The sequence below is a fragment of the Agelaius phoeniceus genome, chromosome 4, assembly GCF_051311805.1.
Source record: "Agelaius phoeniceus isolate bAgePho1 chromosome 4, bAgePho1.hap1, whole genome shotgun sequence".
Taxonomy (NCBI): domain Eukaryota; kingdom Metazoa; phylum Chordata; class Aves; order Passeriformes; family Icteridae; genus Agelaius; species Agelaius phoeniceus.
The window spans coordinates 33,436,681-33,457,623 of NC_135268.1; the positions used below are offsets into that span (position 1 = coordinate 33,436,681).

Sequence of the window (20,943 nt, forward strand, 5' to 3'; positions counted from 1 at the left end):
TAGCGATTCTTCCCCGACAGATGGGAAGCCGCCATAGCGGCGAGACAAAGGCAGTGGAAAACCATCCCCGGCTCGCCTCCGCCCCGCTCCCGGACGGGGAAGGAGAGCCCAGTGGGCAGAAGCGGATGGAGGCGGGCGGGGCCGAGGCGCGGGGCGGTACCGGCGCGGGCGGGCGGCCGCGGTGAGCGGCGCTGCGCGAGTCCCGGCGGGCGTGGGCGCGGAGGGGCGGCGGAGCCGAGGCCGCACGGAGGGACGGGACCGGGGATCTGTCGGTATGGGCCCGTCCCGGCCGCCTTCCGCCCCGGAGCGGAGTGCCCTAAAACCCGCCGCGGAGCTGAGCACAGGGCGCTGGGGGAAGGAAGGAAGGAAGGCGTCCGCTTGGAGCGGGGTCTCGGGTATCCTCTTGGGGTGCGGGGCCGAGGGCTGGGCCGGGCCCCGCCTGCAGCCCGGGCCTGCCTCGCCGCAAACCTGGCGCGGTGGCGTCAGTGAAGCCCCAGCGGCCCGGGTGGAGCTCTCAGCTGATCGTTTTCCTTGTTCCGTGATAGCACTTAGAGAAAACAGTGCCCGAAGAACGTCTTTTAAAAGAGTTCACCCCAGGGAAGCGAAGATACATTGCTAGAGTAAGGGTTATGGTGTCGCTTTGGCACGTTGATCTGAGCCAACTTGGAACCCATAGGAGTGCCCTAAGTTGAGGGTGAAGGTATCCACCCTTGATGGTGAATGGATAGTAGGAGAAATATGCAAATGAACAGTCAGTACGACACGCAGCATTTAGAAAACCCCACTTAATTAGCAAAGAGGTTCTTTAGAATCTTAGCAACAATTTGGTTCACCATTGAGATGAAGGCTCTCAAAGACAGGGCCTCTTGATTTTGTCCCTCTGCAGAGATCACAGTGATGCATTGCTGTTCCAGTGAGTGAGCATCGTGGTTTGTTGTGAGTGCCATATTTCTAAGGGAATTGTGGAAATGCAGAGCACAGCACTCCAGTGGGGTGAACCAGTGAACTTAGGAAAAGAGCAGTGTGTGCCAACAATATTTCAACATCTAACAGCAAAATTGTATTTTTTCTGCTGCTGGGAATCCTGAAGTGCCTTTCAGGAAGGACAACTTATTGAAAAAAAAGCCTTCAATAACAGTATCAATTGCAGCTACCTTTGCTTGAGTTTCAGATACAATCATTATGCTTTAAGAGCATAGCAGCTTCAGCATTTGGCATTTGTTCTGGTTTTGGCATTTGTTACCTCTTAAGTCTTTGGAGGGACATATGCAAGTCCATCTGGCAATAACATAGGATTGAAGAGAAGAGGCTTCTAGTGAACTCCCAGGAGCTCTCTGATGCGGAAAGCATGTAGAAAAAAAATATAGTTGGCTGAATGTTGTGTAACAATTTATTATTTGCTCTTGACATTTGATCATACAATATTAGAATTATTTAGCATGGAAGGGGTCTCTGTAGGTCATTGGTTCAATTCCCTGCTTAAAGCAGTGCTGTTATCAAAGTTAGAGCAGGTTCCTTCAGGCCATGTTTAAGCTTTCTCTTGAAGGATTTGAAATGGAGTTGAAAGTTGGGTGTGAAATTTAGCCAGATTTGGAGCAAAGTGTCCCAAGTTTTGCAAAGTTAGGTACACAAAGTTGACATTCTTATGGTTGTCCTCAGAGACACCTTTTCTGTCAAAGTGATACTCCATATCAAAAGTGCATGTGTGGGCTCATCTGTTGAGTGTAACCTCAAGATGACTCACTTTAAAAAAAGTCAGAGATATTCTGGGATTAAAACAATCTTTGCCTTTCTTACTAAACTTATGTGGAATGAATGAGGAAATTTTAGAGGCAGCTTCTCCCTTTGCTTCCCCACAGAAAAATGAACCTTTATTCATATTTAGTATTAGCTAGAGCAATCCCTGTGGTTCCCTTATGATTCCATACTGATCTCACTGTGGCACCTATAGAATCTCTGCACCTGTTCCTGACTTCTTGACAATGGGTCTGCTGTAAATGCTTCTGCCAGTTGAGATTTTGTCTAACCCCATTTTTGATGCACCCCATTGTGACCTCCCCCTTTGACTATGTGAATAAGGAATATTCTGATAGCATCTCACTAAAGCATCAGTGCTTCCCATAGCCCTCACAGATTCATAACCTTTGAGTGCACCTCTACATTCTTGTCTTCAGATAAAGCATACAATATTGGGGGTTTCTTTGTTTAACTGTTCTTAAGTCATTTTTTTAATGTTTTTTTGTCTGGTTTTCATGGGGTTCTACATGAACCTTTTCTGCATTAACCTCTTTGCAGTTCATAGCAGCTTTGAGAGATTGATAAGTAGAGTCCTTTAAGTTTCAGATTTCTAAACCAGGTTGGTATTAATTAATAGTCGACGTACTTAATTCCACTCTTTGATTCCAGATTCTGCCTGGACCTGCAGCAAAACGACTCCACAAAAAGAAACACCTTCAGAACAAAGATGAATATTGGGAAAGCTTGCAGTGCTGCTAACATCAGCAATGGAACAGATCTAGCTATTGGCTTTACCTCTTCCACAGTAGCTGTCCTTCTGTTTGGGACAAACTTTGTGCCTGTCAAGAAATTTGATACTGGTGATGGTAAACTTAATTATATTATTTTCTTTGGCTATTTTTGCTTAAAAGAATAATATTTTACCAGCAAATTACTAGAGGCCATCATCACAGCCTTAATCCAGAGAGTATGTTCAATTTTGTATGCTGTTGCTAGGGTATAAAACAGAAATACTGCTTCAGGATGTGGCACATCTTGAGAAGGGCCTTTTCATAAGTTGTACACTTTGACAGTGATGATGTACATTTCATGAGAATTCACAATGGAAGGTGCAATGTTCTTTGTTCTACCCTTGTGGGGATTATCAGATAGATAAAGTGTTATTTATACATGAGGTAAAAGTTATTGGACTTTGGAGCATTACCTTTCAATTGTGCACCTAACATAAAAACAAAACCTGAAATTTTAGTTATTTTATTTGCTGACTTGTTCAGAGGAAATTTTCACGTTTACATGAAGCATAACCAATTATCAGATCTGTAAATGAGTAAATTTGCCATTTTGTTATTGTAATATGGTACCTGCATTGCAGGCTGGATATAGCCTCTGCTCTTTATGCCAAATATGACCCTAACAAGACAAGCTTGGGCATAAAGTTAAACTGGTCTGCCTAATTGAATACTACCTTTCAAGAATATACCCTTCAAGAGGTAGAAGAGATCTGTTACTGACCATCCTCAGTGTCTGGGATTACCAGAAGAGCTTGAGCTTTGAAAAAGTCTCATCCTGTGCAGTCCTCTGTGTTAGCAGCTACTGGAGTGGTGGGAGAAGTTTACAGCAACTGAATATCGCCTTTGTCAAAAGTCCATCAAAATTTTCATGTGTTTAAGAATTAGGGCTTGTGTGAACTTTGGCCAGCAAAGTGTCTTTTGCAATTCTGTAGGAAGAATTCATGATAAGGAAAAGGTTAACCAAATTAAAACCCACCCTAAAAATACATCCCTTGAATAAATTATAACAAGGTTCCCAGCATTCACAAAGGCAGTGGCCATCTTCTTGGGGTTTTTTTTATCTACTAGTGTATCAAAGATAAACATAAACTGTTAAGATATTCACACATGCAGTATTCTACAAATTCCCTATTGTGTGCACTTGATTTTTCCACAGGCATGTTTTTCCAGTGGATTCTCTGTGCCTCCATATGGATAGTTTCTTTGGTGGTCAATTTGATCCAGAATTGCCCCCGGTTTTGGCCCCTGGCTATGGTTGGAGGTTTTGTGTGGGCTACAGGTGAGGATAAAGAGATTCCAATTCTTGAAACTTTTCCATATATAAGATATTAGTTATTTAATAGTTACTCAGTTCTTTAAAGCCTCACTGTTAATGGAACTGTACCCCTATAGTAAATACTGTTTTACTATGCTTATTTTATAAGAGGCAAATTCACACCAAAAATAACATTTAAAACTATATGGGGGAAAAGTCTATGTTCAGTTTATTTATTTTTGAAAACATTGTTTCATACTGCCTTGTAGCTTCCTAAATTTCTTTGCCTTCCAACCAAGCACAGAACCGAAAGCGAACATATAGAATATCACATTCTATTTTTTACTGATTTCAGTTTTGGTTTTTGTATTTCAGGCAATGTTACAGTTGTCCCTATTGTTAAAACTATTGGCTTGGCTCTTGGTCTCTTGATATGGGCTTCTTTTAATTTGCTGACAGGCTGGGCAAGTTCAAGGTATGTATGTTTTAAATCTTAAGTCAATTAATTAATAACATCATTAATGTTGCCAAGTCTGCATTTATAAGTGAAAACTCACCTGTAGAATCATAGCCATTCAGGTTGGAAAAGACCTTTAAGATCAACTCCACCATTAATGTAGCGCTGCCAAGTCTACCACTATCCTATATATTTAAACTTTTTCCTTCTTAGTGGAAAGTAGTCGTTAACTGTTTTAGCTTTTTGTATTTCCTCTGTTTTAATAGAAAGAAAAATGCCCAGTGATGTGATTGAGTCAATAAATAATGAATTTCTTTATGTAAAACTAGTACGTATTTGTATTTTTTCTTCTGCAATCTGGTCTGATAAAATAACTTCAGTTCTTAAATATATATCTTTTAAAAATGCATGTTAAATTAAAGGTTGTTTTTGTAAAGTAGACATTGTTTTTTGCAAGCCAACTGAAGCACTGATCTAATACTAAAAATACTTGCTTAGGCAGATTTATTTACATGAGTCAAGACTTCAAGGACTAGGTTATAATTTAGCTATTTGTGTAGAGCCCATGCATCTAAGTGAAACTGGTTAAATGTTCCAGGTTTGGTTGGTTTGGAATTGATCCAGAAGAGGTATCAAGACCAATCTTAAACTATATTGGAGCTGGACTTTCACTTATAAGGTAGAAATTGATTCTTATAATTAATATCTGTTATGTAGAATACATATTTAATAACCAACCACCAGGATGCTTTAACAAGGGAACAAATATATTGAATAATCTTTGGCAAATTCATATACTTCCAAATTTGTGAGCTATCCATACCTAGTTGGTCAGTGTTCATGTAGAAACAGACATGTTATCCAGCACAGGGGTGAAATGGTTATCCATTAACACAAAAATATATTTTTTTTGCTGGTAGGCATGTTCAAGGCAAAGCAGAGTTGCATGGATTGCCTCTCTTCCTAGCTTATTCTAATGGTTGACTTCCCCAGATCCTGTCGGAGGACAGACTGACTAAAAGAATCTTGTTGAGAAAACCTTAGATTTCTGATCTCACTTCACTCAGTCAGGGGTACAAATCTTAATCTCATAACAATAGAATATGCCACAGAACCCCTTCCCAGGTAGTTTAAGGTCCATGGAAGGCCAGAGGCTTTGCATGTTTTCCTCTCTGTAATAGCTCTGTGTCATGTAAGTCTTAAGCCACACTTCCAAATCCCACAGATTGTCTTCCTTCAGGATCTTTGGAAGGACTTTATTCTCTCTTTTGCTTGTTTGCTCTTTGTGTGAATGCGTATTGTTTTGGTCCAAACACAGAGGAAAGAGGATCTTTGTTATGTAGCAGTGTTCTTGCTTTCCAGCTGGGTGGCTGGGAAGATGGCCCTAAATCCAAAGGCTTACTGGAAGCATGCTGGCAGAAGATTAACAGAATGCCTTTCAAAAAAGGAGGGTGTTAAGAACATGAAAATAAGCCATTTCTGACTGGTAGGACAGAGCTTCTGCCTTAGATTCATGATTTTGGCTTCCACTTTCCTTCTTTTCTAAGAGTCTGCAGCTTTGTATCCATTCCTCTTATATGTGGCACGTGATTTTGGGAGGTACTGAGAAAATAGCAGCAGTACTGCTATTCCTGCCTGATGGATTCATGCAGATCACCACCTGCTTCCTGTTTCTGAGATATCATGGAGGAGTGACCAGCAGGGAGAGGGATTGTGAGCAGACATGTTTCCCTGGCAAACTGCACAAAGCCTGTGCATGTTGCTCTGTGGAGCCCAGAAACAGGCTTTTCATTTTAGCTTCCTGAGTGAAATCTTTGTTTCCTCTGGAGGAAACTGACATCCTTGTATAACTATGCTTATTCCATCAGTAAGAAATGAATCGTTCTTCAAATGAAAATATTCCGTTTACAGCTAGGAGAAGAAATTCCTAGGGCATTAAAATGTTTTTTCATAAAAGTAAAGAACAGATCCTTGCAGTTCTGATTGCAGGTATTTACCTGGTCTCCTGGAGGCAAGGTTAAGAGTAGTAATATTACCCTTTTTTCTCCATTTTATTCACTTAATGCACTGAGCAATATCCCTTTTCCTTCTGTATGCTCACAAGGCCCTGTAGCAGCAGTATCCCATTCCTCACATATGATGGAAGACTAAACATTAGTATTTTTTCATGAATGTAGAGGCAATTCTATGCAGGTTTAAGCTGTTCCATATAGAATTTTCAACCATGTATTCCATTTGTGTGGGGTATGGTACAAAAGAGCACTGTTAGCTAAAGCATCTGTTGTTAATATGGTTGTAACTACATACTGTTAAAAGATGATGTTTCAATAATATTACATAAGAAGAAAGATCTATAAAGTGAACAAAAATTGATTTACTTACTTTCACTTAGATTATCTTTTAGCTAAGTAAAATTAATAACTCAAAATTATTACATTTACATATTTTATGTATATATAATCATAGTAAGTTATGACTTTAAAGGAATTGCGTTTTTAAATATACTGCAGTGACTCTAGGGTAATAATGAAAACAAAGGAATATGCCTCAAAATAAAGCTTTTGTCTCTGGACACTAAATGTTCTTATAACTGACATGGTATTTATTGGTGTATTTTTCTCTTCTGAGTGCTGTCATATTTCTTTTTATAAAAACTGAAGTCCAGAGTTCTTCAACTTCATTAGAAAGCACACCTTTACTGAGAGAAAGTGTAAGTACTCTACAGTTATTTTACAGCAGTGAAAATACAGATCCATTTTAAAACAAAAAATGTTTGTTAGTCAAGTTTGCTAGGATTTGATAGACTACATAAAACAATACAAATATGTACTGATTGTATCTTAATCTGGGGATCTTGGACATCATTTTTGATATTAGCAAGAAAAATATTCCCAATTGTTCTTTCTTGTTTGTCAGCTTTAGATGGCTTAGAAAGTCCTTCTTCATTATGATGGAGATTATATAGAAGAGTGTATTACTTTCTTACATGAAAAGAGGAAGCAATTTCATTCAAACATTAGCTGTAAAGCTGTGAGGGTGCTTAGGTGAAAGGCCGGGTTTTTGCCCTGTTGCAGAGCCAGGAGGCTGCCAAGAGTTGCTGACTGTCATCAGCTGTGGCACAGGCTGGAGGCCAGTGAGGGGTACCAGACTGGCTGTCTGCTCCTTAGGGAGCCCAGAGTATGCAAGGAGAGCTGGAGAACTACAGGCTCCTTCTATTAATGTACCTTCCTGCTGGAGGTCAGTGCTCAGTGGCTGCCTGAACAGAGAGCCCTGAGAGTTTTCTAGCTGTGCTCAGTGCTCACTAGATGTTCAGGTCCACCAGACTGAATCACAGAAGACTCTTAAAAAATTGCACGTTTTAAGAAATCAAAATAAACTAAATTTGCATTGGTTTTTTGCAGTCTATAAATGTTTCTGAAGAGACCACTGAGGACTCATGGGTGAGCAAGCTTTCTCCAGCTAAAAGGAGACTCACGTAAGTTGCTCACAGTTCTTTTGCTGATGCATAGAAAGTAGCCAGAGAAAGTAGTTAAATACAGTGTAAGAGCAGAATTTGTGATTTCCTAGCAAAGTCACACAATAAATGACAGGTTTTTACATACAAGTGTAGTGTGCAAATCTGTATATGAATAGTTGCACAACTATTTAGATTATTCCATTGGCACTGTTGAGTGTGTCTAACCTTACCAATCAGGTATTAGGTACTACTGTGAAAAATATCATTTGGCAAAGGAAATAACAATATCAACTCAGTAATTACAGAGCTGGGTTTTAGGACCTAGTTGATTAGCACTCTAGCATAGAAGAAGCCTGTGCTAATGACATGCTTCCAGGTGTGGTTTCCAAGTGAACACAGCTGGAGAAGGCATGGCAGCATGGTAAGGACACAGTAAAAGTGCTTCAAAGTGGAAGCAAGCCAACAAGAAGCCTTGTGTGGGGAGTGGAGACTGCCAAGAGTACAGCAATCTGGAGATGGAGAAGCAAACTGAAGAGTCAATGAACCTGGAAAATTATAAAGAGTATATAGATGGCAACAACAAAGGTGAGGGTGGGAGCATTTTCAACTGAATTTTTGTTTGTTGTCCCCTAGCTCTGCTTTTAGGAAATCCTAGTTATTTAATTTCCTGTGTCGTTAATCTAGATTGCTGGCTTTTGCAGCAGGCATTGTTTGTGTTGTTTGGCTACAAAGTAGGAGGAAACTACATGAACCACCTCTCGACCAGAAAAGAAAAATGTGCTAAGATGTTTTATTTTTATGGCTAGCAATTTTTCTATGATGCACAGTTTTTATGTGCACTACTGGACTTACACATGTTGTCTACTTCCTTAACTCATGCAAGGCTATTTTTCTCCTATTTTTGTTCTTTTAAAGAGGCTGTAGCCTGGCTGTAGTGGCTGGAATACTCTATGGTTCCAGTTTTGTACCAGTACTTTACATCAAGGACCATGGAAGAAGAAATGAAACTGTATACACAGGAGCAAGTCAGTTTGGTAAAGGCTTATAGATCACTTCTACTTCATTTCATCATTGTGTTCTCCTCCTTTTTTGAAGGCATAGGGTGAAGTTTTTGATATGCCTGAAAATATACCATGACAATTTATCCATTCTGCACTACTTTAGATGTTGTCATAATCATAGCCCTAGCACTCCCTTTTACTCAGAGGTTAATTACACCATAAAAAACACTGGGAAGCAGCCCAAAGACTACCATACTTAACTCACAGGTATGTTTCTGAAGGCATTAGATACTAGCATTCTCAAAATACAGAGTTTGTATGAGTGGAGAATGAGGACAGGAGCTTGCCAGTTGCCAACAGCAATAAAGGAAGAGAAGATTGATCAGAACAGATGAGGAGAGCAGACATGTAACAACATAAGTAATTAAAACCATGTTGGTTTTTAAATTGAAACCGTTTAACATAAGCCTAATTGCCATTTTCAAACAACATTCCCCCAGAAACATTTTCCTTAAGGTTATACTCTTATCAGGTAATGCCTGAAGCACCTTAAGAGCAAAGTACTGCTGAGAACACATAACGTCACCATTGTCATATACAATTTCTCTTGAATACTGCAATGTATGTATTCCCCAGCCAGGCAAAACAGATGTTGTCATTACCATAACTGCCTTTCCTGTTGAGAATTTATAGCTCCAAGGAGACAAGGATCACCTTGCTACGTGCTTCTGCTTCACCAAGTTGGAAATGCGCTCTTAGCATGTACAAAATCCATAAAGGATTTATTGTTCATAATTATAGTGATCAAAATTATGATACATCCTTCAAGATTAAAAAAGGACAAAACTGAGCTATATATAGCTTACATAGTCTATACAGTCTTGCCTTTAAACGTATAGAACAAAACAAGGATACAGGAACATAATTACAACTTCTCTTGACCATCTACAATTATGTAGAATACCCTACCCAGTTTTGTAGCCTCACCTGTGGATTTTCTCAAGGTTGTATTAAGTTTATTCAGGAATATGTAATAGAGTTCTGAAAATAACAGCTCATAGAAATGTTTAGAAGCCTGTAATAAGTCAACTCAGCATTTAGTTCATGTTTAATAGGTGTCACTGATTGTATGCATCCACAGACTGGCAGCTGTGTTCAGCACAATGAGATTTGAATTTGAATTCTTAGGAGTAGCACCTTTATGCATTTTTGTCTATATAAATGTTATTGGTGAATATAATTTTGTTAAAATTAATAACTGGTGTTTTTACTAACATTTTGTAATTTCTCTTCCAGATTTAGATTACGTTTTTGCGCACTTCAGTGGAATATTTCTAACAAGTACCATCTACTTTTTGATCTATTGTGCAGTCAGGAAGAATAAACCTTACGTTTATCCCCAAGCCATATTGCCAGGTATGACTGTTTTTAAATCAGCATTTCACTTCAGCTACTTTTTTGGACCAATTTGCAGTGATTAGTTCAAATTATGTTCATGTTTCAAGTATCTTCATTTGACTTCTTGTCTCTTTTGAAAGAGCACTATTAGGTTACTTAATTAAGGGTAGGAGACAGCGTAACTTTTGTTCTAATCTGAAAAGAGAACAAAGTGACATTGCAGATTTTCAAAAACTGATTGCCAGAATGGAGACCACATTGCCCAGAAAATAATAAATTGATTTGCTACTTCAGTTTGAGTAGCTGATTTTTATCCTTCGAGCTTTGGTTTAGTTTGGCAGAGCCAGCTTGTTAAAGTAGTTAATGTACTAAACTACTTCTATACAATTGCTTTATTATGCTGCAAGTATGAAACTTCCACAAACTGCAGCCCATACCTTGCTATGCATGTTTTTGATTGGGATTTATTTTTCTAGGGTTTGTTTCTGGTGTGCTTTGGGCAATAGCCAATTGCTGCTGGTTCCTGGCCAATCACTATCTCAGTGCTGTCGTCAGCTTTCCAATAATTACTGCAGTAAGTATATAAAAAATAAAACCTCTAACTAGAATTAAAAGTGAATGGGTTTTTTTACCCTTCTGTCTTTGGCTTTCCGTTGAAATTATGATGGGTCTAGAGCATTCTTAGTCAAAATTATGCAGTGCCTACTCTGCTTGTCTGCACTAGTCTTTGGATTTTTAGGAACATGAATGACTGTGACAAGCACCACCTTGGTCAATGTCAAGCATAAGAAAAACTAGATGAATTGAGAGTGTGAGTCTTCAGGTTATGTAAAAGCCAAAGCTTTGTAAACAGAATTATATCAATATTAATTAATTGAAGTGATTTTAAGAAGAATTTTTATGCTTTCGTCCCAGGAAGTACATTTTGGTCTGGATGTTTTTGAATTTGTGAATTTTATCCCCTAGTAGTTGTTTTGCTTGCTTAAGTAATTTTTTCTTTTTACAGTTCGTGAACAAACAGAACAGATTATGTACTATTGAAAATAATGTTCTTATGCAAATGTGTGGAAAATAGTTTGGCCTGTTCTGTCTCTGTTTTATTCCTGTTCATGATGTACCTTTAAAGCATAAATTCCAATTACTAGGTAAAAGTAAACTTTGCACTTACTCTTTTGACACTGCCCTAGTTGGTAATACAAAGGTGGCAAATGGGAGTTAATAAATATTAAGGCCAAAGTTTTGCCTAACAGCTGTATTTTGGGAGCAAACTAATGAAACAGCTTTAATAGGGATTAAGCTTTGCCTTAAGATGCAGTAAGTCAAAATACACTCCGCAGTGTGCAAAGAAAAAAAAACCTTGGGATCATTCTAATTAGAAATTGAAGGATTAATGGGAAGCAGTTTTAGTAATTTAGTTATCAGTATGCCTGAAGGACAAGGATGTAAAATCACAAAATGAAAAATAAAAGGAAGCACTGATGAGAAACTGCCTATCTGGACCACATGTTCAGAACTGCTGCATTACTTCACTCTGGAGAAAATTTTTAGAGAGGTATTCATCACATCCCTTTAACACTTTGTTCCATTTTTTTCAAAGTGCATTCCTCTCACAGCGCTTATTATCTATAAAGTGAAATAACCCCTCAAATAATAGTTGGCAAAGTCACTAGGAAACAGCACCCACACATATATTCAGCATGAGACACTGCTTGCTGCTTCTGTGTCCCATCAGCTACATTGAGGATGAAGAGAGGAAGGTCACTGGCCAAACATCTGTCAAGTTTCTCAGAACAGCTCTAATGCAAAGCATTAACAGAGCCAGTTTTTGCTTCATGCTCAGATATTTTCTCATGAGAGATGAAAATTCTGATCCTTTGTCCCTCAGGGGAAAAACTCTATTACCAAGAGTGCCTGGAAGTTGCTGTTGTGTATCAGTGTTTGCTGTTAGCCAGGAAACCTGGCTACAACAACATCACAGAAAATCAGGAGTTTCCCTGAGCTGTCTCCCTGGCTGGCTTTGTGCTTTGTCCAGATGCCAGCTATACAGGAAATACATCTATGTTTGTTGCTTGATAACCTACTGAGTGATAAAATCAAACTTTGTCCAGTAGTTAGTCATGCTAATAAAGGAAATGTTAGGAAACATTGTGGACTCTTAATTTGGACTAAAGTAAGGCATGTTATTTGGAGTCCACTGAAAGAACATGTAACAGCTGGAGCAGACTCTGCAGTGTAATGTAGAAAGAAGTTGTGCCTACTGAAAAAAAAAAAAAAAAAACAATTTCTTGACTCTTTAGCCCTTCCTGAAGATTTTATTGTATCTTACTTAGTAAATATTTCAGTGATGTTTATGCTTTTGACATGAGTGCTTTATTTATACAGAATGGAAAGACTTAAATGTGTTATGCAGACAAAATTCAATCACCCTGAGAATAGTAATGAGACAGAGTAAATTTCAATGAAGTGCTGCAATGTACATATTAATCTTATTCTTTAGGGTCCTGGCCTTGTTGCTGCAATGTGGGGAGTCCTTGTATTTAAGGAAATCAAGGTAATGAAATTAGGTCTCTCACCTAATAACTCTTGCTTGCCTCTATCTGTAGAGACAGCATGACTTGGTATACAGCTGTATCTCAGATTCCTCCTCCTTAAGAGTACTGCATTATTAAACTGAAAGTGATATCGTGCCATATTAAGTTTTCCAAGAAACCTGAAGAACTGTGAACAATTTTTAATAGGAATGAGGATTTTAGTTCCATGGCTGTATGAGGGGCAGTGGATGTAAATGAAGACTGTAGCCAGGAGGCAGGATGCTAGGCACTGCCTGAAGACAGTTTGCATTTGAGCCAGTTCTTTCAGTGGAGCAGGGGAGTGAGCAGTTGTCCCAATAACGCATCAGCAAGTAGATACATTTTTAGGGTCAGGTTTACAAAGGATGTAAAAATGCAACAGCTATTGTAATTACAATTATTATTATGTTGTTGTTATTATTATTAGAAATGTTATTGTTGTAATGACCTTCGTAATTAGTGTAATGTAAAGATTCTAAATTGATCCAGCAGTGGTTGTCTACAGCAAGCTAATTTACTGGATTTTAACATATAGAGCAGAACTTAGTTTTCTAGTGGAATCTGAAGCACTGAATGATAGCAGTGTAACACCAGATTCTTTTTGCCAATCTATCCAGGATCCATAGGTGCCTAACTTGGATCTAGAACTAAAAGTTCTGTCTCCCACTGCAGATTAGTGTTCTACCAATGTAGAAGATCATAATGTTCATTACCCAAATCTTTTATAACTCTCTAAGCCTTTCATTCTTTTCATATAATTTCCACCTAAATGAAACTTAGTACTTTGTTTTACTTTTTTTTTTCAAGTGGTATCAATGACAAGATATTTTCCTTTTTCTCTTCTTTTGCCTGTGCAGGGACTGAAAAACTACATGCTACTGTCAGTATCGTTTTGCATCATTTTGGCTGGATCACTTTCCACAGCTTTTTCTAAAGTTTGAAAAGACCTTCTGGACCAGTAGATGGTGCTAGCATTTAACACAAATAGAAAGATCATGTTGGTAGATCACAATACATAATAATTTTCAAAATGTATGTCCAACATTTACAGTAACTTACTTCAGCCAAGTGGAAAATGAAAACATTTGGCATGAAAGAAAATCTGGAAACATTTGTTCCTGTTTTTCTTGGAATAGTAAGAAAATCAAAGGACTTTGATTAATCACAGCTAAATGATTTTATTGTTAGTAATTTTTTGATTTTTTTCATTCAGGTGCTAAACTTCATGTCATCATAAATTTTGGATAAATTGTTGTGATAGTGCATAGTGATTTTAATGTTAGTTTATAATACTGTCTGTATGTGTTTGCAAGCTGATTTGTTTTATTGAAACATTTTTCTTACTTAAATATGAGATACATCTTGAAATATTCCTTATGAAACTGATACACATGAAGATAATAAAGCTTTTCTTTTATTTAGAATCATTATTCTTTACATTCATTAGTTTACATGAAAGTATTATCTTCCAGTCACTTCAGATTTGTGAAGGAAATTGAGTAAAAAGGGTGCTGCAAAATAAACTACTTTTGTTTCATGTTTTCCATAACCACCACTAACAGGGACAACTGTTTATTTTCTTACTTGTGGCAGCTAACCTTCATGTATGCAGAGCATGTTATTTGAATCTCCCCTTAGCCTTTTCTTCAATACATTGGACAACCCCAGCTCCTTCAGTCTTCTCTTGCTTGTAACTTGCTTGCAATTTCTCTGTATCTTTCCTGATAATAGAATGGTTTGGCTGGAAGGGACTTCAAAATCATCTAGGTCCAACCCCTCTGCTAAGGACAGGGATGCAGTTCACTAGACCAGGTTGCTGAGAGCCCCATCCAACCAGACCTTGAACACTTCCAGAGATAAGACATGAGCAGCTTCTCTGGAAAGCCTGTTCAAGTCTTTCACCACCATCTGAGTAAAGAATTTCATGCTAACATCTAATATAAACCTAACCTCTTTCAGTGTAAAACCATTGCCTCTTGTCTTGTCACTGTCTGCCTGTATAAAAAGTCCCTCTCTCTCCTTTTATACAGCACCTTAAACTTCTGGAAGGCTGCTGTGAGGTTTCCCTGAAGCTTTCTCCATGCTGATCTCTCACTAAATGGACTGGGTCTGTATAGAATACCAAAACATGGCAGGCTAGAGTCTTGTAGTCAAAAACTAGGAAGAGCAGCAGTAAGACTATGGGTGTTTTTTGCCATCATGGCTTGATATTGTTAACATGTTTAGATTGCAGTCATAATTTCTCCTTTCTCCCAACATTCTTTGTCTGCTCTGCACCAGATTTGATTTTTAGAACTGTTACTCAACCTGCTTTCTCCCATTTTCTGTTGTTTATTCCTACCTAGGTGTCAGAACTTGCTGTCTGACAGTTTTTTCCCCTTTAAGGCATTTCTCTAATTTTGGTCTGTATGTTAAACTTGTCCTCCAACAAGGTGGCAGCATTTTTCAGCCAGATGTCATCTGCAAATATAATAAATGTACTCTCTAATTACTATAAATAATTAATGAAAATGCTGCATGTTACTGGCCTTTACTTATATTTTGGTATCTAATACTTCTTTTTACTCTTCAGGGAACAATTGATTAACCTTTGAGTACAATTTTCCTATGTCTTGCAGTGCTTTTGTTTGGACTGCATTCTCAGAGCTTTTACATAATATCAGGTAGAAAAGTCAAGGTACATGATGTTTTCTACCCTAATACCTGATATTAAACTGAAAATTGGTATTTTTTTTCTGTCCAGTACCCAGGTCAGGCACAATTTCTCCTTGACAGGCTTTGACTGTTACTTACCTAGCCATTACTCTATTGACTCAAACAAGGTAAAGTAATATATTCACTGTGGTTTTGAAATAACTTGAATTAAACAGGACATTTATTAATTTCCTTGGTTCTGTTTAATTTCTTAAAATTCACAGTCTTAAGGATTCCCTTCTTAAATATTCCAGAAGTTATTCCATGCCAGAAAGTTGCTGATAGACAAAGAATTGGAAAAACCAAAACACAATTTCCTCAGGCTCCTCAGATTTACAGATAGGCTTTAATATGGCGGTGAGGTGCATACACTTCACTAGTTTATGTACAGTAAATTACTAATGCCGTAGTCCTGCTCCCTGGGAGGTGCAAAGGCCTTGGGCAAGCAGGTGACAGCAGAGGGGCAGGTGCCTGCCCTGCACAGACCCTCTCCTGGCCAGGGGAAGCCATGCTCTCAGCAGTGAACTCTGCTGGAAATGTCCCTCCTGCTTCGGGCAGCTGCTCTGGGCTGTTCCAGTGCCCCTGCATGGAGGATGGCCAGAGGGTGCTGGTTTTCCAACCATGCTTCCAACAAGACTATGCCTGCTCCACCTCAGGAGCAACACAGATGCAGGCGTGCTGTCAGAGTTTTGGAACTCAAGGGCTTCGTGGTGTCTAGAATTATGATCACTTTAGGTAAGGAAATGTCACTTTTAGATGAAGAAAAGAAACTTGGATGCAGTATTCCATGCTGAGCTGTACAGGAAATGTTACAAACTGTACATTCTGTTCATCATCTCCATAACAGCTATGACTTTAAAGGCTTGGGATATTATATTTACTACAGGAAAAAATCCCAACCAAACTAGTAACTAGGGGGGTTGTCTTCACAAATAGATGTAGACCTATTTCAGCTATGGAGAAGATACATGCTCCTGTGGCTGCCATGATTTCCATGATGATGAGAGACAGAACTTCCACCCTTTCTGCTTTCCCCCATCCTGTATACATGCCCTGGGATAGATGATCTTACAGCCTCTGTTGTCTCTCTTGCGGGATGCTGTTAAATTAACTTCGAATACAGGCACAGCATTCATCTACTGGATATGATTACAGGAAACAGTTAAATCTTCCAGGGCAGGAGCACCTTTGCATTTCCTAAATTTTGTACAAGATCATTGATTTTTCTGGGGGGAAGGGAAACAAACACAGAAAAAAAACAACAACAAAAAAAAAAACCACCTGAGCTCCTGTCCATAGCAATTGCCATGTAAATAAATGTTTGTAGTCTGATGCAGTTCTCCAGTCTATGTTGTAAAGCTATCAGATGTGCAGGCTTAATTGCTGACTGCTAGGATGTTAATTAAAAATCTTCCTTATGACAGCTGAAGTATGACCTTTATTAAAAATTTTTTTAGAAGCTATCCTATTCGATTTGACTTGTTGACTGCAAGATAAAAAATCCCACCTCTTCCAGCACTTTTCTGTGAAAAGTCCCCTGTGGCATTCCAAAATAATTTTTGTGATGTTCACTTGGAATATGTTGTATAAATATTCCACTCATTTCTGAGATTTTTCTTGGTCTTGACATTTCCATTTAGAAATAACACTGTTACTTCTTTCATGTGAGGATGCTGGATTAACAGCATGTTTACAGAGTTATTTGTACAAAATGGTCTGGAAGTAACTGAGTTTAGTAAGAGAAAAATCTACAGCTAATATAAATTATCCTGGTTCTGTTTATATCAACTTGTTTTTGTATAATTGGAAGAATCACATCTCTTGGAGAAAACTAAGCTTTCAAATATTTGTTTATGCCTGTTCAGCAACTTTTAAGAATATATTTGAGCTTGCTTTAAGAATTTTTCTCTGGTAATACTTAGAGGCAAAGTAGCCTGTAAAATATAGGGAAACTGGGAGTTTTTGAAGATTTTTGTGCAGTCTTGTGAACTGGGGAACTTGGTGTCATCTTTTTTTAGATTTCTTTTTACCTCTTTAGTCCTTTACCTATGTTAATTATCAATGGATATTTTGAGGCTCACTGCCCTTCCAGAGTTTAATTCCCTCATATTCTTAGTAAAAATTATTGTAAGTGGAAAAATAATTTAAATTCAATTGCTCCTGTCTTCAAGTGTAAACAATGAAAACTGGTGCTTTTTTAATCCTAGATACATTTTATATTTTCTTTGCATCAAAATTTTCCTTTTCAACTGATATTCAAGGTTGATTAAATATTATTTCAACTGTCTGACCTGATCCTTGAGCTTTCTTGCAGCTGGCCTAAAAATAAAATGAAAATTAAGATGATGCATGCTAACAATTACTGGTTTTTTTCTTTTCATTTTGGCCATGTTTTCAAATATAAAACTGATGTTTAATGCCCTATTCCATAATTACTGAGTTACTAGTGGATTATACTTTCCTTTAGCTATATGTAATGCTGATAGATAGTGACTTTGGAGTATATTATTTTAATTGCTGAAGTGGTGATTCTTACATTCTTCATGCTTACCATAAAATATTTTTTAAAATCTAAAATATATTTAATTTTTAATGTAAATACCAAACAGTTCTTGTGTCACTTGCTGCTCTGAAGGGCCTGTTTGAAAGTCTAACCTGAGAGAGGAAATAAAGGAAACAGGACCTGCATTAGTCCTGCTGCTATCAGTGATTCAGGCAGTCCTTGGGCAAGTAATTTGGCATGACCTCAGGTTTTGGTATTCATATAGGTACCAATTCACTGGTACTGACATAAACCATACCTAGAGATAATAAAGTTATTACCCATGTCTTAGCATTTTTCATGTTGTAGATCTTCTAAAAACATTTCCTGCAGAACTGGGAAACAAACCACACATCTTCCAGGGCCAAAGCAGGGAAGAGGTACAGAGGATGAGATTTTTCATCTTACTACTTAATAAAATGAGAGAGCTTGTGGCAGCAGTTTTTCTGTGCCCCTTGGTTTGCTGCAGTGAGGGAATCTGTCACAGGTCTCTGAGCTAGTCTCACTGAGCCTGTAGGCAAGCCTCAAAGGATATTGTTCATGGACACCATTCAGGGATCAGAATAAAAATGTTGCTGTTTGTGGATAGAGGCTGGGGAGAGGAGCATTTGTTCAGGAGTTGCAGAATGATAACTGTTCCCCACCTGTATTTGTACACCTGAGCTTTGATCCCAGCCAAGGAAGAGCCCTGATAATACAAAAGCCACAGGCTCTTTGCAGATCCATCTCGAGAGAAGGGCTGATCTATTCCTTAACTGGATGGCAATATTTCACATCAGGTGGTGCTCTGACTCTGCAGGTTATTTTCCAGTTGATTTTGTGTGCAATCGAAAGATTGGAACTTGTATAAAAGCATCTCATGGCTTGTGTTCCTTGAAGCATTCTGTGCTTGTCAAGTTCAAAGGAAATGGTTTAGACTGTTGGCTTGTCTTACTTCCAGATGTACTTGCAGTGAGCATGCATGACCTCATCATCAATTTCTGCTTCAGATGTTTGTGTCTAGCATTTTCAAGTAGTTGAAATTTAGTGCATAAATCCAAAAACTAGCATTTCTATCTAACCAAAGCTTTATGTGATTAAAAAATAGCCTTGTTTGGATGTTTCTAGAATTTGGCAGCATAACACATTACGTTATGTGAACAACGAGATATTTATTATAAATAGGTTAAGCACTTGCAGCTTGTGAGTTGTAACATACATTGTGTTTCCTTGACTTTCGAGAGGCTGGTCACCACATTCTACTTATGCTCTTCTAACTTTGCAGACATTGAAGTAAAATGCAAATACTTGTCCTTTTTTCTTCCTTGGTTACATTGATTATAGTTCAGAGGCAGATAGATTCTTTTTCTTAACTTAGTGGGCAACAGTCGATTCAATAAAGCAATAGCGAATTTCACAGAAAGGAGGAAAAGCTGAACTATGTAGACATATTTCTGTAAGGGGTTGGTGATATCATGCCATGCTATTCTTTAGCAGATCACACCTTTTCATACTTTTATTTGGTAATTGTCATGTCCCCAGCATTTCCCTTTTTTTTACAGGAAATAGCAATAATCCAGTTAGACTGATCCAATTAATAAACTTCTGCTATTGAATCTGGATTTCACTCATTGTTCTCTTTATTTGGGTCAAGTTGATTAAAGATTATGCCACTACCCAGCTGTTTGCTACTAACAGACACCTTGCAGGGAAGCCAATGGATAGGATTGTGAGGGAGGTTGTGAACTTCTTGGCAAAAAACCAGCTACATTAACTTTCTTCACTGTGACAAGGTCTCCTGAGGAAATTCTGGGGGGGAAACAGCACTTTAACCTAGCACATTAAGAGCATGTCCCTGCCACTTTTTATCTGTTTGTTGTGACAGAACTGCTCTTTCCAAAACCCTTTTGCTTTCCTCTTTGTTTTACTTCAGTGAGAAGATTCAGCTTAATTTTTTTTACCTGAAGCTAAGAACTTTGCAAACATCTGTAAATTTACCATGCCCTGCAAGGCTTGCAAATTTATTTGCTGCTTGTCCTATTTGGTATCATTTCCATGCCTTTACAGATAACATCTTGATTTTACTAGAAATTCAGAATCCTGGCTGTTCTAAGCACAGTTTTTAATATGATCTTTTAATATTATATGTTATTTATTAGCTATGCCTTGCACATTGCATCTTAAATATTGTCTGCTGTTGATGGCTGGGGCTGTTTAAGGATGAGATATGCAAAGTTTCATAGTCTCTTTCAGTTTTAAGTCTTCATAAAGTGTCATTGTGATAACTGCAACTTAAAACACAAGGAATTATCTTGTTTGCTGGGCCTCCGTGAAATATGCCCTGACCAAGATTTGGAGATCTCTTGCATTTCTTTCATGAGGAAGATCCAAAAGAGCATGGTTAGACTCCAGAAAATGGATTTCTGAGTGGCTAGAAGGCCCAAAGAGCTGCCATGCCATGAAATTACTTCTGAAAATTTAAAAGAATTAAGCACCTCAGTAAAACTGTTCCACTCTGTCTTACATTAGTTATGTCTATGTATCTGTTGCTAGAAACCTTAGCTTTCACATTAATGGCAACTTGCTGATGGAAAATTAGTCAGAATATCAAGTTTTAGGGCTACCATCAAAACATTTCAAGGAATATCACAGATTCAAGTGACCAAGTTATATATATCTACAAATACCTAAAAGTGTAAATATCAATATATGTGTGTAGACATGTAGAGATACACTCTAAATTAGGTCCTTTTAGTTCAAAAAAGATCTGGGAGTTTTTGCAACTAAGTACCTGAAAATGTCAATTCAGTGATTAACAGCAGCTGAAAAATGCTAGCATGTTTGAAATTATTAAACAGTAAGTGGGGAAATATCACTATGCCAGTGTATAGTTTCAATTCACTGATCACTGAAATACATGTTTAATGGATTTTTAAAAGTCATGCAGAAACAATAGATCTTCCCTTTTACAGAATAATTCCTACTTTAAGTAGCACAAGACCCAGCCTGGATGTGATAACATTATCAAAATGTGACAACAACATGTCCATACATTAACAAGA

The 20,943-nt window shown here is 38.0% G+C and overlaps 1 protein-coding gene across 3 annotated transcripts; it reads left to right on the forward strand.

Annotated features, from left to right (window-relative positions):
- Window positions 1–14,192, forward strand: TMEM144 (transmembrane protein 144). Of its 3 annotated transcripts, none has more exons than XM_054633522.2 (12): window positions 1–181; window positions 2,407–2,603; window positions 3,685–3,807; window positions 4,159–4,258; window positions 4,839–4,919; window positions 6,869–6,950; window positions 7,642–7,715; window positions 8,613–8,731; window positions 9,995–10,114; window positions 10,573–10,670; window positions 12,594–12,647; window positions 13,524–14,192. In XM_054633522.2, exons 1-12 carry the CDS (start codon window positions 21–23, stop codon window positions 13,605–13,607), a joined length of 1,293 nt encoding a protein of 430 aa, XP_054489497.2. In that variant the 5' UTR covers window positions 1–20; the 3' UTR covers window positions 13,608–14,192. The 3 variants fall into 3 exon arrangements, with proteins under 3 accessions (XP_054489497.2, XP_077033358.1, XP_077033357.1); XM_077177243.1 differs by having other exon boundaries at window positions 127–272; XM_077177242.1 differs by lacking the exon at window positions 1–181 and adding an exon at window positions 408–620.
- Window positions 14,193–20,943: the final 6,751 nt, after the last annotated feature.

What these genes read in the sequence shown, in the direction of transcription:
- TMEM144 (XM_054633522.2), top strand. Translation starts at nt 21, where the DNA reads ATGGGAAGCCGCCATAGCGGCGAGACAAAGGCAGTGGAAAACCATCCC. An exon ending in GAAATTTGATACTGGTGATG is followed by an intron (nt 2,604 to 3,684) that starts GTAAACTTAATT and finishes ATTTTTCCACAG; the next exon opens with GCATGTTTTTCCAGTGGATT. An exon ending in CCAGCTAAAAGGAGACTCAC is followed by an intron (nt 7,716 to 8,612) that starts GTAAGTTGCTCA and finishes GTTCTTTTAAAG; the next exon opens with AGGCTGTAGCCTGGCTGTAG.